Here is a 14,515-nt window from a genome sequence, read left to right as displayed (position 1 = left end):
CTAGACCAGGTGTGCATGGACCTTTGGCCTTGTTTCCTGAGTGGCTTCCAGCAGCTTGCCTGCCCACAAGACCTAACAGAGCAGAGAGCCCAGTCATCCTCTGCGGTTCACAGGCTCCGAGAACCTCTTTGTGGTTGGCCACAGGACCTAGAACCATATCACACATTTTTCTGGGCTTCTCCCCGGGGCCTGGCAATGCAGGTCACCATGGGCCTGTTGTCCCCGTGGCGTTGTGCATCTGAGAGGTGGGCTCCAGGTCTTCTGTCTTCTCAGACCTCCATCACTACGGTTGTTTGGACTTGGAGCCTTCCCAGGCTTCAGGCCAGAGTCCATCAAGAGCCTCAGGAGGAGGCAGGGTAGAAGGCTCAGTGAGTACAGTCCCTAGCCTGAGAATGCACAGAAAAGGTGAATGTTACCCACTGCTGGGGGTGGGGTCAGGTGGATCCCAGAGGGCTCACTGGCTAGTCAGTCTTATCAAAATGGCAGCTTCCGGGTCAATGAGAGGCCCTGTGTCAAAAAGGACGAAGGTGGTGGGCAACTGAGGAAAGGTCCTGTTGTCAAGTGCAGGCTTCACGTGTTTGGACTGGAGTATACACACACACACACACAGCCGCAGAAGGCCAGGGGCCCTTGGGGGAATGGGAAGCCTGCTGTGGGGTGACAGTCACAAGGGAATGACACAGGCCTGCTGCCTCTGAGCTGGCTTCGCCTCTTGCGACATCCGTTTCCCCCAGTTCCCCACTCCGGCTGCTGTGCGGCTGCAGCTTCCCGGTTTGCAGTCCCAGCGCAGCTGTGTGGCTCCTCTGACTCGGAGTGGGTGCTCCGTGGATGCTCACACACTGGGAGGCTGCTGCTGCTGGCCTGGTGTTCATGGTCGAAGGTACCCTTGTACCTCAGTGCATCCGTCACAGCTCCGTGGCCCTGTGGGTTTGCCCTCACTGAAGAGCACTGACTTGTGACCCCACACCAAGTCAGATCAGACCTGTGACACACCTGTTTTCTGAGGATGCCCACCTTGACTAACTCAGTTTCTACGTCGCCCTAGACTTCCATTCTATACTCCCCACACACATCAAGGCCCCTGTTTACTGTATGGGGTCCAAGGATCACCAGAGCTGAGGGGCCCCTTGTCCCTCTGGTCCCCAGTGGGTACAGTCCAGCCTGTCCAAAGTGCAGGCCGCTGGACAGTGCTGAATCCCAGTTTCCAGACACTAGGACCTCAAGACCAGGCGTCTCCTGGGTGTAAGTTCCTCAGCGGAGACTGGCCTGACAAACGCCCTGCTGCCAGCGGAGAGGTACCCAAAGAGTGGAGCAGCTCTGCCCCAGCGCTCCTGGGACACTCAGACTGGGCTGGGTGAAGCAGCCACAGATGCTGGACTGTGTGTACTAGGACCCATCAGGACGTAGCTCTGAAGAGGGAAGGGAGAGTGGAAATCCCCAAGGTCCTACCCCGCACCCCGGTTGTCGGTTATCTCCCAGTCCCCAGAACTAGACGATTCCAGGCCACCTAGAACCATCTCAGTCGCCACCTTCCTCCCAACCCCCCCGCCCAGAACTCGGCGGGACGGGACGGGCAGTGGGCGGGGCCACAGACCACGCCCACCCCTGCCTTTCGGAGCTGGAGTGAGCTGCTCCCGCCGCCTGGCGGGCTCAGATCCTAAGCCGGAGCTGAGCGACGCGCCCACCAGGGTGAGTGTCCTGCCGGGTTGCGGAGCCTAAGCCTTGCCCACCAACCACTTCCTCTGCGCGGGCAAGGGACCAGGCACCCCGCCCGACTTCGGGTGGAGAAAGCTCAGAGGCCACGCGCCCGTTTCAGGCCGTATGGGGTGCAGGCAGGCCGCAAGGAGGAGCAGGAAGATGGGTCGCTAGCTCTGGGCAAGTTCGGAGCCCACCTCACCAGGCCTGAGCTCAGGGATCCTCGTTCTGCGTCTGGTTCGGAGGGAGGAACCCATTCTACAGATGAGGAAACAGAGGCCACCCAACTAGGAAGTGGTGGGGCTCGAGGCGGATTCCAACCCCTTCTCGTGCCGTCATCCTCCTAAAGGCAGGGGCTGGGAGAAGAGGCGTGGGGCTGAAGGAAGGACCAAGAAAGGAGTGTAGGAGTGAAGCCGAATTTCAGGGCGTCCGGGGAAAGCCGGAGCACAAGTGTTATGTGTGAGTCCAGCCCACAGATGCCCTGCTGGCTGCAGGGACAGGAGCTATTAAATCAGTGCACGGTGGGGACCGTAGGGGCATGGAGGTACTTGTATTTGTCTTGTGACTCCATGGCTGGGGCTCCAGGGCTGGGGCAGCTCGGTGATGTGGTTAGGGTGCTGGAACACATGGAACTTGACCCGGCAGAGCAGCCTCCCGCTAGCCCGGGACAGACCCCTCTCTGGTTTGGTCCTAGCTGACCGTGTGACCTTAGACTTCACCTTACTGAAAGGGCTGAGGTAGGCCTGTGTGGTGGTGGCGCACGCCTTTAATCCCAGCACTCGGGAGGCAGAGGCATGCGGATCTTTGTGAGTTCAAGGCCAGCCTAGTCTACAGAGTGAGATCCAGGACAGTCTTGGCAATACACAGACACCCCTGTCTTGGAAAATCAAAAAAAGAAAAGACAAAGATAAGGCTGAGGTGCCGGTTAATGATTGGCGTGGTGTTTATAGAAGACACAGGGCTCTGGCCTGCCGGGCGGTGGTGGCGCTGGCCTTTAATCCCAGCACTCGGGAGGCAGAGGCAGGTGGATCTCTGTGAGTTCGAGGCCAGCCTGGTCTACCAAGTGAGTTCCAGGAAAAGCGCAAAGCTACACAGAGAAACCCTGTCTGGAAAAACCAAAAAAAAAAAAAAAAAAAAAAAAAAAAAAGGACCCATGGCTCTGGTCTTTTGTTCACCTCCCACTCACCTCACGTTCTACCTTTCCTGCCAGGGGTGGCCAAGTCTTTTTGTGTTTTTTGGGTTTCTCTGTGCAACAGCCCTGACTGTCCTGGAACTCACTCTATAAACCAGGCTGACCTCGAACTCACAGAGATCCACCTGCCTCTGCCTCCCAAGTGCTGGGATTAAAGGGCTGTGTCACCACCGCCCTGCTTGGCCAAGTCTTATTCAATGAAGAGGAAATATGGGCCCAAGGAGGGCAAATGACTTACTCAGTGTCACACAGTTGATCACAATCTGGGCAAGACCCTAGAGACTTGGTCCCTGACCCTCTGCTCTGTGGCCAGAGCCATGCTCTTGGGTAATGGCACCCAGCCCTTCCTGCCCACCCTTGCCTGCTCAGGGCCTGGCTCTTCTGAGCTCGGTACTCTAGGACTACCCTCTGAATTCTTTCTGTTCCCAGGCTAGGGACAGGACTGTGCTTTCCTCTTAAGTTAAGAAAACCAGGCCTTGGGGAGGAAGTGGCCTGTGGGCAGGCCCAGACAACAGCCAGCTGGGCCCATTAGCCTCTAAAGTTTCACTTAATGGTGTGCTGAGGAAACTGTGTCCAACCGAACCCGGAGCCTAAGAGCAATAGCTACAGAGCAGGCAGGGGCCTGGGGAGAGTGTTGGCTTTGGGGGCATCTGCAGGGCCCACTGAAGTCCACTCTCAGCAGGAAATGTTTGTACCTGCTGGGGCTGAAGCAAGGCCACCAGGCCTTCCCGTTCATGGTTTCACTTTCATTGATTTCAACACCAAGACTGTCCCCAGACCCACAGGCAAGGCCGGCAAGCCAGCCTGCCAAAAGCAACCCCAGCCATCATCCTCTTCGGGTTTTGAGCCCCAGGGGACCGAGGGGACACTCTATCCCCACCCCACTGCCTGTGTACGGAGGCGGGCTGGACAGCTCAGTTGTCTCAGCCTCAGGTCTGGGGCCTTGGGTCCCAGGGATAAGCCGGGTCTAGAATGAAGGCAGGCAGAGGGGTGGTACAGTGCTGCAGAACAGTGGGCAGAGCCAGTATGTGGCAACTGCTGGGCTGGGCTGGGACAAGGAGGCCATGGAAAGTGAGGTTAGAGACAGCCTATAGTAGGCTGTGGGGTCATTGGCCTGCTCCATTCTTTGTTATACTGTTGACTTCTTGTCGACCTCAGTACCCATGACCCCTTGCTGGGCCTCAGTTTCCTCAACTGTCCAATGGATGGGAACAGGTGTATGAATGCCTGCCTGGAGCAGGCTCCTGACCGACCTTTTTGCCTGTCCTAAGGATCATGGGTTCCATGTTCCGGAGTGAGGAGGTGGTGCTGGTCCAACTCCTGCTGCCCACAGCAGCTGCCTACACCTGCGTGAGCCAGCTGGGCGAGCTGGGCCTCGTGGAGTTCAGAGATGTGAGTGGGGACGGAGCCCTGGGCAGGTAACCCACATCTAGAAGGGCCCCATGATGACTCCTGGCTCCCTGTGGGGGCATCCCAGCCCTCCTTTCCAGCACAGGTACTCTACCCATGCCTACTCATGCCCTTCCTGGCATGGGTGAGTCTGCTCCAGCTCATCTTTAGACTAACTGGGCACCCAGCGACATTTTGGAGGCGGTGCCTCAGGCCTGGACCCCAGAGCAGTGACCTCCTGGTCCCCTCCCTGAGACTCTGTGTATCCTTCACAGCTCAACGCATCTGTAAGTGCCTTCCAGAGGCGCTTTGTGGTGGATGTCCGGCGCTGTGAGGAGCTGGAGAAGACCTTCAGTAAGTGGGGCTCAGGCCCACATTCCAGGCTGCCTTCCTGGAAGGGGCACTTGGCAAGCTTGGTCTGGGAGGAAGTGCCTCAGTTACCCAGGTGAAGGCAAGAAGGGAGGTGTGGGCAGGAGTGGGCAGAGCGGCTGGGGTCTGCAGGATATCCTTGGCTCTGGGTGGGTGGAGCAGAGGACCTAAAGCAGGGTGGCGTGAAGTAGGTCCACACCTCAGAACTTGTCCTGTGGATGGCAGGAAACAAGAAGCATGGACTGAGCCTTCTCCTCTAGATGGACTGGCATGGGCAGAGGCCAGGGTGGAAGGCTGGGCAGCTTCTTCTTAGGCCAAAGATGAGGGCAGAGCAGGGGGAGCGGAGCTCTGACTTAGTGGATTAGTAATAACATTTGATGAGCATTTGGGATCTCCCTACATGTCTGCAGCGCTTGGCTCAGAGTAGATATTAGCTGGCATAACCCTGGTGTGGCTTCCCCTGACCCCACTTTCTGTGTCTAGCCTTCTTGCAGGAAGAAGTACAGCGGGCGGGTCTGACACTACCCCCCGCTGAGGGGGCGCTGCCAGCACCACCTCCCCGAGAGCTGCTGCGCATCCAGGAGGAGACAGACCGCCTGGCCCGGGAGCTTCGGGATGTTCGAGGCAACCAGCAGGCACTGCGGGCCCAGCTGCACCAGCTGCAGCTCCACTCAGCCGTGCTGGGCCAGAACCACAGCCCCCCGGTGAGCCCCAGCCAAGGCAGGGATGGGGCAGGAGACAGATATGCCAAGCCCAACCTGGGCTGGGGCTCACAGTGTCTCTTGGTGCCCAGATGGCAGCTGCCTACACTGAGGGACCCTCCTCTGAGAGAACACCCCTGCTTCCAGCTGCTCGGGGGCCACATGCAGACCTGAAGGTCAAGTGAGTGGGGCAGTTTGTCTTTTCCTATCAGCCTTAGGGCACTGGCCAGAGAAGGAAACAGGATGGCCCCTGAGTCTCTGCCCTGTGGGAATATCCCTAGTAGTGCTTCCTGTTGAGGTGGGTGGGATGGGAGGCTGCAGCCCACCTCCAGCCCTGCTGGTAGCTTTGTGGCAGGTGCTGTGGAGCCTTACAAAGCAGCTGCCCTGGAGCGCCTGCTCTGGAGAGCCTGCCGTGGCTTCCTCATTGCCAGCTTTAAGGAGACGGAGGGGCGGCTGGAGGACCCAGTGACGGTGAGCTGGCAGGGAGCAGGGTGGGGGTGGTTTGCAAGGAGCCAGGGCTCCAGGGATCAACTAAGCCTGACTCCCTCAGGGTGAGCCTGCAACTTGGATGACCTTTATCATCTCCTACTGGGGTGAGCAGATCGGTCAGAAGATTAGAAAGATCACAGACTGGTGAGCCATGTGTGTGTGTGGCCACTCGGCCTCTGCAGGCGTCCAGCCCCCAGCCGCCACTTTAGGCTCCCAGCTAGTTATTGCTGGCCCTGTGTGCCCCAGGCCCCTGATAACACCAAATCTGTCCTGACTCCAGCTCTGCCTGGTGGCTCCTTCAAAACCCCTTATACCCCCAGCTTCCACTGCCATGTCTTTCCTTACCTGGAGCAAGAGGAAGCTCGGCATGCGACCATGCAGCAGCTGCAGCAGCAGAGCCAGGAGATTCAGGAGGTGAGCACCCACATGCCCGGACCCCTGCTGCCTCCCTGTGCCCCTTCTGATTACTTGTTCTGGCTCCAGGTCCTGGGGGAAACGGAGCGATTCCTGAGCCAGGTGTTGGGTCGGGTGCAGCAGCTGCTGCCACCAGGGCAGGTGCAGATCCGCAAGATGAAGGCCGTGTACTTGGCCCTCAACCAGTGCAGCGTGAGCACCACACACAAGTGCCTCATTGCGGAGGTCTGGTGTGCCACGCGGGACCTGCCCACCCTCCAGCAGGCGCTCCAGGACGGCTCAGTGAGCACACAGGCTGCCAGAGGCTCACTCTCTGTCTGCCCGCCTTTTCTCCTTCTGCTTCCAGCCCCACCTCAAGCTTCCAGTACCTGGTCTTTGCCCTGGGGTTGGGAGGGGGGTCCCTTTCCTAGAAGCCTCTTGGGGCAATACCAGATGGCCCTGGCTCCATAACCCTCCCTCCTGATTTCCCAGAGTCTCTGGCAAGCTATACAAGACAATTTTATAAAATAGCACTTCCAAGGCAGTTGTATGTGACCTGAGCCTGTTAGAAGCCTCAGGCCCCTTACCAATGGGTGCAACGGTGGTACACACGAGGACATTGCGGCACACACCTGGTGGTGCAGGGCTGGATCTCCAGGATGGGCATGGGTCCCTCTCCTGGGCCACCAGATGAGAAGAGGCACACTTTCTTTTTTCAAATGCCCCAGATTTGGGCAGGGTGGGGCTGACCAACTTCCTCCATGCCAACCCATCCCAGCCAGCCTCAACCTAGAAATTGCCGTGGACAGTTTCAGCTGGGCCTGGGTGGGGGCTTCAGGGTTTCTGAATGCCCCTTCATCACTTCTGCCTCTCCACTGGGCACCCCAGAGTGAAGCAGGAGTGAGTGCTGTTGCTCATCAAATACCCTGCCGGGACATGCCTCCAACCCTCATCCGGACCAACCGCTTCACTGCCAGCTTCCAGGGCATTGTGGATGCCTATGGTGTGGGCCGCTACCGAGAAGTCAACCCTGGTGAGAGCTACTGTACCCTCGTTGGAGGCCAGCCTTCCCGTCCTCTGTCTGGGCCTCAGGGAAGTCCTTTTGCCTTTGCGATGCAAACCCTGAGAGGGAGGGTAGGAGCTGGGTCCACCCCGTCCTTTTGCGACAGAGGCATACTCCCCAGTTTGATTTAGTCCCCTTTGGGACTTTAGACTTGTTTCGGCTGTTAAATCCACAGGGAGCCAGCATGGATCAGTTCAGAGACCAGGCTTGGGAGGGGCTTGTAGTGCAGCTCACTTGTTTGGATGAGTTGCTTAGTTTCTGCGGTCAGTCTCCTTTTTCCTGGCCTGTAAAATGAGTAAAACAGCAGAGACTTCAGAGAAGTGTTAGGAAGGCGAGCGGCTCAGGGTGCCCGGAGCAGCCTGTAGCTGCGGCTTGTTTGGCCATGCTGCGTTCTTTCCAAGTTGGAATGAACAGGGGTGAGGGTGGAGCTCAGGTGACAGAGTGCTTGAGTTCCTGAAGCTCTGGGCTCAGTCCTCAGCAGGAACAGACTGGTGGTGTAGCCTACAATCCTAGCACTCAGGAGGTGGAGGCAGGAGGGTCAAGAATTCAGAGTCATAGCCCAGTGCTGGTGGCGCACACCTTTAATCCTAGTGCTTGGGAGGCAGAAACAGGAGGATCTCTGAGTTTGAGGCTAGCCTGGTCTACCATGCAAGTTCCAAAGCAACCAAGGCTATTACACAGAGAAACCCTATCTTGAAAAACAAAAACACACAAACAAACAAACAAACAAAAAGAATTTAGTCATGCTCAGCTACATAGAGAGTTCAAGGCACAGTGGGTAAAGTGCTTTCAACAAAAGTGTGAGGACCCGAGTTCGAATCCTCAGAACCTACATAAAAGCTGAATGCAGTAGTGTGTGTATGTAATCGAAGTTTTCCGGTGGTGAGAGAGGAGCCAAGCAAGTCAGTAGACCCTTCAGAAGTGGGCCAGGTAGCCCGAAATGTCTGTCGAAGCTGGTACTCTTGGAGAGAACCCAAACAGGGATAGGGCTGTGAGGAGAAGCAGGCAGAGAGAGGTGCCCCAGTGCCCCAGTGTAGGCTTGACCTGTAGCACGACTGAGGCGTGTCCTCTCTGGGAAGGAGCCTTGATCACAGGCTGGGGTCAGCCTGAGGCTGTGTAGACATGAGCCTCATGTCCCGGGGCTTCCGGGCTCGATCTGGGTCCCTGCCAGTGCAGGTAGAATGCCGTGACCACCGGGTGCCCATGGTGGCTGTCCCCTTGTCAGCCTTCAAAGCAGCTGGCCTTGGGGGAGGGGTTGTTATTTGCCAGGACCCCTGCAGTAAAGCTCTGTGAATGGGCAGAAGGTGGCTAAGTGGCAGAGATGCCTGAGCGTGGTGCAGATGCCCGAGGCAGACTGCAGGAACAGGGAGGGGCTCAAGGCCAGCCTTAGCTACAGAATAAACCAGCATAGATGGACTCAGGGTTCTGGAGGGTGGATGTTTGAGGTCAAGGTGTCGGCTGCACCATCCCACCTGTCAGAGAAAATCTGTTCCAGGTCTTTCTCCTGGGCTCTGGATGGCTGTCTTGGCCATGTGGTCTTTGTCGTTCTCTGTGTTCAAATAAATGTCTCCTTCTGTATGAGGACCCTGAACATGGAGTCGAAGTCACTCTAGAGTCCTCCTAACCTGAGCTTCTTTAAAGACCCCTCCAGGTCACAGTCTGAGGTTCTGGGCTGCAGGGTGACAGTCTAGCTCCTGAAGGGATCACAGGTTAGCCCATAATTAGGCATGTGTACTGGGGTGCTCCTCCCAACACCCATTCTTGAGATTAACCAGCTTGGCCTTCTGGAACTTGCTGAGTGGCCAGCAGGACCACCACTCTCTGTCCTTTGGGTGGTTTTATGTGAAGCTTTTGTTTCCTCTTCCCTCTTTTGATTTCTTTTGTACTTTGGTTGTTGTTTTGGTTTTTGGTTTCTTTCGAGACAGGTTTTTCTGTATTGTCCCGACTGTCCCAGAGTTCTCTATGTAGACCAGGCTGGCCTTGAACTCACAGATATCCACCTGGCTCCTGAGTGCTAATTAAAGGCATGTGCCACCACACCTGGCTTGAGACAGGGTCTTACACTATAGCCCAGGTTGACCTTGAGCTCCTGGTGATCCTCCTGCCTCGGCTTCCTGAGTGCTAGAATTACTGGTATGAGCCATCATGCCTAGCTTAAAGATCTTAAACATAACATTCAGGGAGAACCAGAGAGATGGTTCATTGAGTAAAAGCTTGCCAGTAAGTCTGACAGTCTGAGTTCAATTTCCAGGACTCACATAGTAGGAGAGCCAACTATGACAAGTTCTTTGACCTCCACACCTGCACACCTTCCCCATAATAAATTAGCAAATAAATGTTATTTAAGGAAACATTTAACAACAGAGCTGGGAAGCTGGCTAGGCCAGCAAAGCCCGAAGACCTGAATTTGGATCTCCAAAGCCCATGTAGGTTTAGCAGTGCACGGTTGTAATTCCAATGGTGGTGAGATGGGAGCTGGACCCAGGCAGCTCCTTGGTGAAGTTCCAGGATAATGACAAACACCATCGCATAGTGGAAAGGTTTCTGGGGAATGACACCCGTTGTCATCCTCTGACCTACACACACACACACACACACACACACACACACACACACACACACTTGCCTAGCACACACAAACAGAAAACAATAGCAGTCAGGAGGGTCACTTCAGGAGTTCAAGACCTCTGGGACCACTCAGTAGCAGCTCTAACTTTAAATAATTGACTGCAGGTGGAACTTCCACCTCTGTCCACACCCCACACTTGCAGGCCTGCCCACGACACTCATACTAACCCTGTCAAGTAGCTGAGCTCTCCAGTTTACAGGTGGAGAAACAGGCATAGAGAGCCGAAAGAGCAAGCCCAAGATGATGCAGACTGACACTGTGGGCAAGTGGTCCTTGCCTCGCCAACACTCTCTTGACAGGCCCTGGGGGTCTCTGTGGCAACTCAAGACAAGGAAGCAGATACCTAGGCCCCCATGGGAACTTGTCTGACTATGTCCTATCTGCCTACAGCTCCCTATACCATCATTACCTTCCCCTTTCTCTTCGCTGTGATGTTTGGTGATGTGGGTCACGGACTGCTCATGTTTCTCTTTGCCCTGGCCATGGTCCTCACTGAGAACCGGCCAGCCGTGAAAGCCGCACAAAATGAGGTATGAGCCATCCATACCTGGCAGGGATAGGGGCTCTGGCACAGTGGAGCAGCCTCTTATCACACGGTCCCCCCCAGATCTGGCAGACCTTCTTTGGGGGTCGCTACTTACTCCTGCTCATGGGTCTGTTCTCCGTCTACACTGGCTTCATCTACAACGAGTGCTTCAGCCGTGCCACAACCATTTTCCCCTCGGGTTGGAGTGTAGCCGCCATGGCCAACCAGTCAGGCTGGAGGTAGGACCTATATTCCTACCCATCCAGGGCCCCTGGCCCACTGTGCAGCCCTGACATCATCTCTTATCACTGCAGTGACAAGTATCTGTCCCAGCACCCCATGCTCACCCTGAACCCCAACATCACTGGTGTCTTCCTGGGACCATATCCCTTTGGCATTGACCCGGTAAGTGGGGCCACACTGGTGCATGTGAGTGGTGGAGGCAGTGGTGGGGGGTTGGCCAGGGCTCTACAGATCCATCTGTTCTCTGCTCCCTTTGGCAGCTGGCACTGAGCACTTCCTGTGTGTTAGGCCCCATGCTTGGCCTGGCACACAGGCAGAGAGGCTTGTAAAAATAATATCCAAGTCGGGTGGCAGTGGCACATGCCTTTAAAATCCCAGCACTCGAGAGGCAGAGCCAGGCAGATCTCTGAGTTCGAGGCCAGCCTGGGCTACAGAGTGAGATCCAGGACAGGCACCAAAACTACACGGAGAAACTGTCTCTAAATAATAATAATAACAATAACAATAATAATATATACACCAGACTGAGTGTAGTGGTGCACAAGGGTAATTCAGACACTTGGGAGGTGGGAACCAGGAGGCTCAGAGTTCAAGTGTATCCAAGGATTACATAAAACCCTCTCCAAACAAACAAAAATTCAGAGCAGAATAGCAGCCCAGTACTTATGAACAGCTGGCCCCAGTGACAGTCAGTCCTACAGACACTGTTGTTAGCATTACCCTGTTGCACAGAGGAGAGTGGCCTGGGTGCCTGAGCCACTCAGCTATAGAGAAGCAAGCTTGAGCCCTGGTCACCTGAACCTGACTGACCTGTGAGAGCACCTGTTCACTTCCTTCTGTTGCCTCTTGGAACTAGTGACTAGGGTGCTGTGATGGGGTCCGTCAGGGAGCAAGAAGGTAAGAGAGGCAATGGGGGATGTCCTAGCAAAGCTGACCATGGTGTCCCTGAGTGCCCACCTCTCCCACCACCCCAGATCTGGAGCCTGGCCACCAACCACCTCAGCTTCCTCAACTCCTTCAAGATGAAGATGTCTGTCATCCTTGGGGTCACCCACATGGCCTTTGGGGTGTTCCTCAGCATCTTCAACCACATGTGAGCCCAGAGCTGCCAATGGGTATGGGCACTGTCCTCATGGGGCCAGAGTCCTCTGTGACCTGTCTGTTCCCACAGGCACTTTGGCCAGGCACACCGGCTCCTGCTGGAGACCCTTCCTGAGCTCATCTTCTTGCTGGGCCTCTTTGGCTACCTCGTGTTCCTCATTGTCTACAAGTGGCTTTGGGAGTCAGCTGCCAGCGCCTCCACAGCTCCCAGTATCCTCATCCACTTTATCAATATGTTCCTCTTTGCCCAAAGCCCCACCAATCAGCCGCTCTTCCATGGGCAGGTAGGCTGGCTCAGACCCTTTCACTGGGGAGCCCCACTTTAGTCACTGGGCCACTTGGAGCTGCAGAGCCATCTGAGAAATGGGCTGTGGGCCAGAATCCCTGCCGTCATGTCAGAGGTGATGGACGGAAACTTGGAGCAGTGTGGTCTCACAGGAGGTGTTGGGTGTCCTTGTTAGTGAAGGTCCCTGGGGAGGCACTGCAGTTCCCTGTGATCAATATGACCATACTGAGTGACTCACTGCTTGCATACCGTGTGGTTGCCTTGCCCTCCTTGCCCACAGGAAATGGTACAGTATGCGCTGGTGGTCCTGGCTTTGGCCACAGTTCCTGTCCTGCTGCTGGGCACACCCTTGTTCCTGCTGCGGCAACACCGTCGCAGAAATATTCAGAGAAGGCCAGTGGGCAGACAGGTAGAGGTAGGGAGGAGTACAGGGAAGGAGGGCTGCATGGGAGGGGCTCCTTGCTTCCCTGCAGGTTCCATAGTGCTGGGTGGGTGGCATGGGCTGCCCCTCGGGCTGGGGCTGTTGATGCTACCTACTCTCAGGACAAGGACCGTGACAAGCTTCTGGCCTCCTCTGATGCTTCCACTTCGGAGAATAGCTGGAGCCCTGATGAAGAGAAGGCTGGGATCCCAGGGGATGATGAGGAAGCTGAGGTGGGTGGGTGCAGCACTTCCTTGTTGGGGGAGGGCTGCCAGCCTCTGCTGTTGTCTCATGGCCTCTTACCATGCAGTTTGTGCCCACGGAGCTCTTCATGCACCAGGCCATCCACACCATTGAGTTCTGCCTGGGCTGCATCTCCAACACAGCCTCCTACTTGCGTCTTTGGGCCCTGAGCCTAGCCCATGCCCGTGAGTGACCTTTCTCTTGGGCCTCCTGTCAAATTGGGTTCTCCCCAGAGGTGCCTCACCAGCTCCAAAGAGGGGTCAAGGATGCTACTAGGGGTGGGGATGCTAACAGGTCCCACTGTCCCCTTGTTTGTGTGCAGAGCTATCTGAGGTCCTGTGGGCCATGGTGATGCGCGTCGGCCTGGGCATGGGCCGAGAGATGGGTGTGGCAGCTGTGGTGCTGGTCCCTGTGTTTGCTGCCTTTGCTGTGATGACTGTGGCCATCTTGCTAGTGATGGAGGGGCTCTCAGCCTTCTTGCATGCCTTGCGTTTGCACTGGTGAGCACCCCCACAGTGAGCCCGGGCATGGAGGGAATGGGTGGCACTCCCCTCACTGGCCCCCTTCTCACACTCAGGGTGGAGTTCCAGAACAAGTTCTACTCGGGTACCGGCTACAAGCTCAGCCCCTTCACCTTCACTGTTGACAATGAGTAGCCTCCATTGTGATCCTTGCCTCCCCAAATCGGGAAAGGAATAAAGAACTGGCTGGCCCAGGAACTTTGCCTTAGTCCTCTCTGGGATATGGAACTGAGCTGACACACTACATTGGGTCATTCTTCAGGTGAGGTAAAGGGTGCGAGGCCCTGGTCTAGGATCTAGGCCTTTTAGAAGTTGCTGTGAGAACCCATGAATACATCTGCAACCTCTTGGGGGCAAGAGAATTAGCTCCAGGGCCAAGAAAGGACACTCTAGTTTGGTGGAAGAGTGTACATCTTTGGAGGTGTACAAACTGGCTTTGACTTTAGGCCCTGCCTCCCTGCAATCCTTAAGGTCCCCCCCACCCCCACCATGTTTGGTTGAGGTAGGGGTGGCCTTTCATTCCTTCTGGCTGGGAGGCATATATAGCCATGCATGTCAGAGACCAGAGACCCTGTTTTCCAGCCAAGTTACAAAGTAGTTCATGCAGCTGAAGGTTCCAGCAACAAAGGCTGCTTTGAGGCCAGAGCTGCCTCTGGGCACAGCTAGCCACAATGGCCTTGGTCAAGCTGCTGGGAGGGGTGTAGAGTATCTGAGGATCTCTGAATGCAGGGTTGGGAATAGCAGGGTCTTTCAGAGTTTCACATGCTTGGCACACTAAGCTAAGAGAATATAACAGAGCTGGGCAGGAGTTGTAGAGGATCCCTAGGAGACACCAGTAGGTATACCTAAGTTCTGACATCTGCCTGCTTGGACTGGGTATTCCAGTTGCCATGGGAACAGCATGCCATGGCACCAGCAAGCAGTGTCCTGGCAGTCATTCCCACTAAAGGGTGTGATCAGGACAAGATGGATCTGATCCCTGCTCATTTGGGCAGGAAACAACTAAGTCAGTCGTCAGTCAGAAATGCTGGGAAGGCTCACCACAGGAAGACTAGGAGGCAGCAGGCAGGGAGGGTAGGGCTGCAAAGATGATTGGGGAAGGCACTGTCACCACCAGGAAGACTTAGGGAAGCATGTTAAGAACCTGTTTGGCTCTTGCAGAGGACCTAAGTTTGGTTCCCAGCACTCACACTGAGCTAGGACATCCCACTCTGCTGGCCTCCTGGGACACTTGCACTCATGTGCACATACCCC

The 14,515-nt window shown here is 55.9% G+C and overlaps 1 protein-coding gene across 2 annotated transcripts; it reads left to right on the top strand.

Annotated features, from left to right (window-relative positions):
• The first annotated feature begins 1,576 nt into the window (after positions 1-1,576).
• Positions 1,577-13,459, top strand: Tcirg1 (T cell immune regulator 1, ATPase H+ transporting V0 subunit a3). Of its 2 annotated transcripts, none has more exons than XM_036200824.1 (20): positions 1,577-1,689; positions 4,159-4,279; positions 4,552-4,630; positions 5,129-5,349; positions 5,439-5,527; positions 5,691-5,817; positions 5,897-5,979; positions 6,156-6,249; positions 6,319-6,531; positions 7,117-7,261; positions 10,311-10,450; positions 10,528-10,685; positions 10,761-10,851; positions 11,664-11,782; positions 11,861-12,074; positions 12,357-12,485; positions 12,620-12,730; positions 12,808-12,925; positions 13,063-13,240; positions 13,318-13,459. In XM_036200824.1, exons 2-20 carry the CDS (start codon positions 4,163-4,165, stop codon positions 13,394-13,396), a joined length of 2,505 nt encoding a protein of 834 aa, XP_036056717.1. In that variant the 5' UTR covers positions 1,577-1,689; positions 4,159-4,162; the 3' UTR covers positions 13,397-13,459. The 2 variants fall into 2 exon arrangements, with proteins under 2 accessions (XP_036056717.1, XP_036056707.1); XM_036200814.1 differs by having other exon boundaries at positions 1,612-1,689; positions 12,357-12,491.
• The last annotated feature ends 1,056 nt before the right edge of the window (positions 13,460-14,515 follow it).

The sequence above is a fragment of the Onychomys torridus genome, chromosome 1, assembly GCF_903995425.1.
Source record: "Onychomys torridus chromosome 1, mOncTor1.1, whole genome shotgun sequence".
NCBI classification, from domain to species: domain Eukaryota; kingdom Metazoa; phylum Chordata; class Mammalia; order Rodentia; family Cricetidae; genus Onychomys; species Onychomys torridus.
This window is presented reverse-complemented; position numbering and strand designations above follow the sequence as displayed.

What these genes read in the sequence shown, in the direction of transcription:
- Tcirg1 (XM_036200814.1), top strand. Translation starts at nt 4,163, where the DNA reads ATGGGTTCCATGTTCCGGAGTGAGGAGGTGGTGCTGGTCCAACTCCTG. An exon ending in GGCTGGAGGACCCAGTGACG is followed by an intron (nt 5,818 to 5,896) that starts GTGAGCTGGCAG and finishes TGACTCCCTCAG; the next exon opens with GGTGAGCCTGCAACTTGGAT. An exon ending in AGCCGCTCTTCCATGGGCAG is followed by an intron (nt 12,075 to 12,356) that starts GTAGGCTGGCTC and finishes CCTTGCCCACAG; the next exon opens with GAAATGGTACAGTATGCGCT.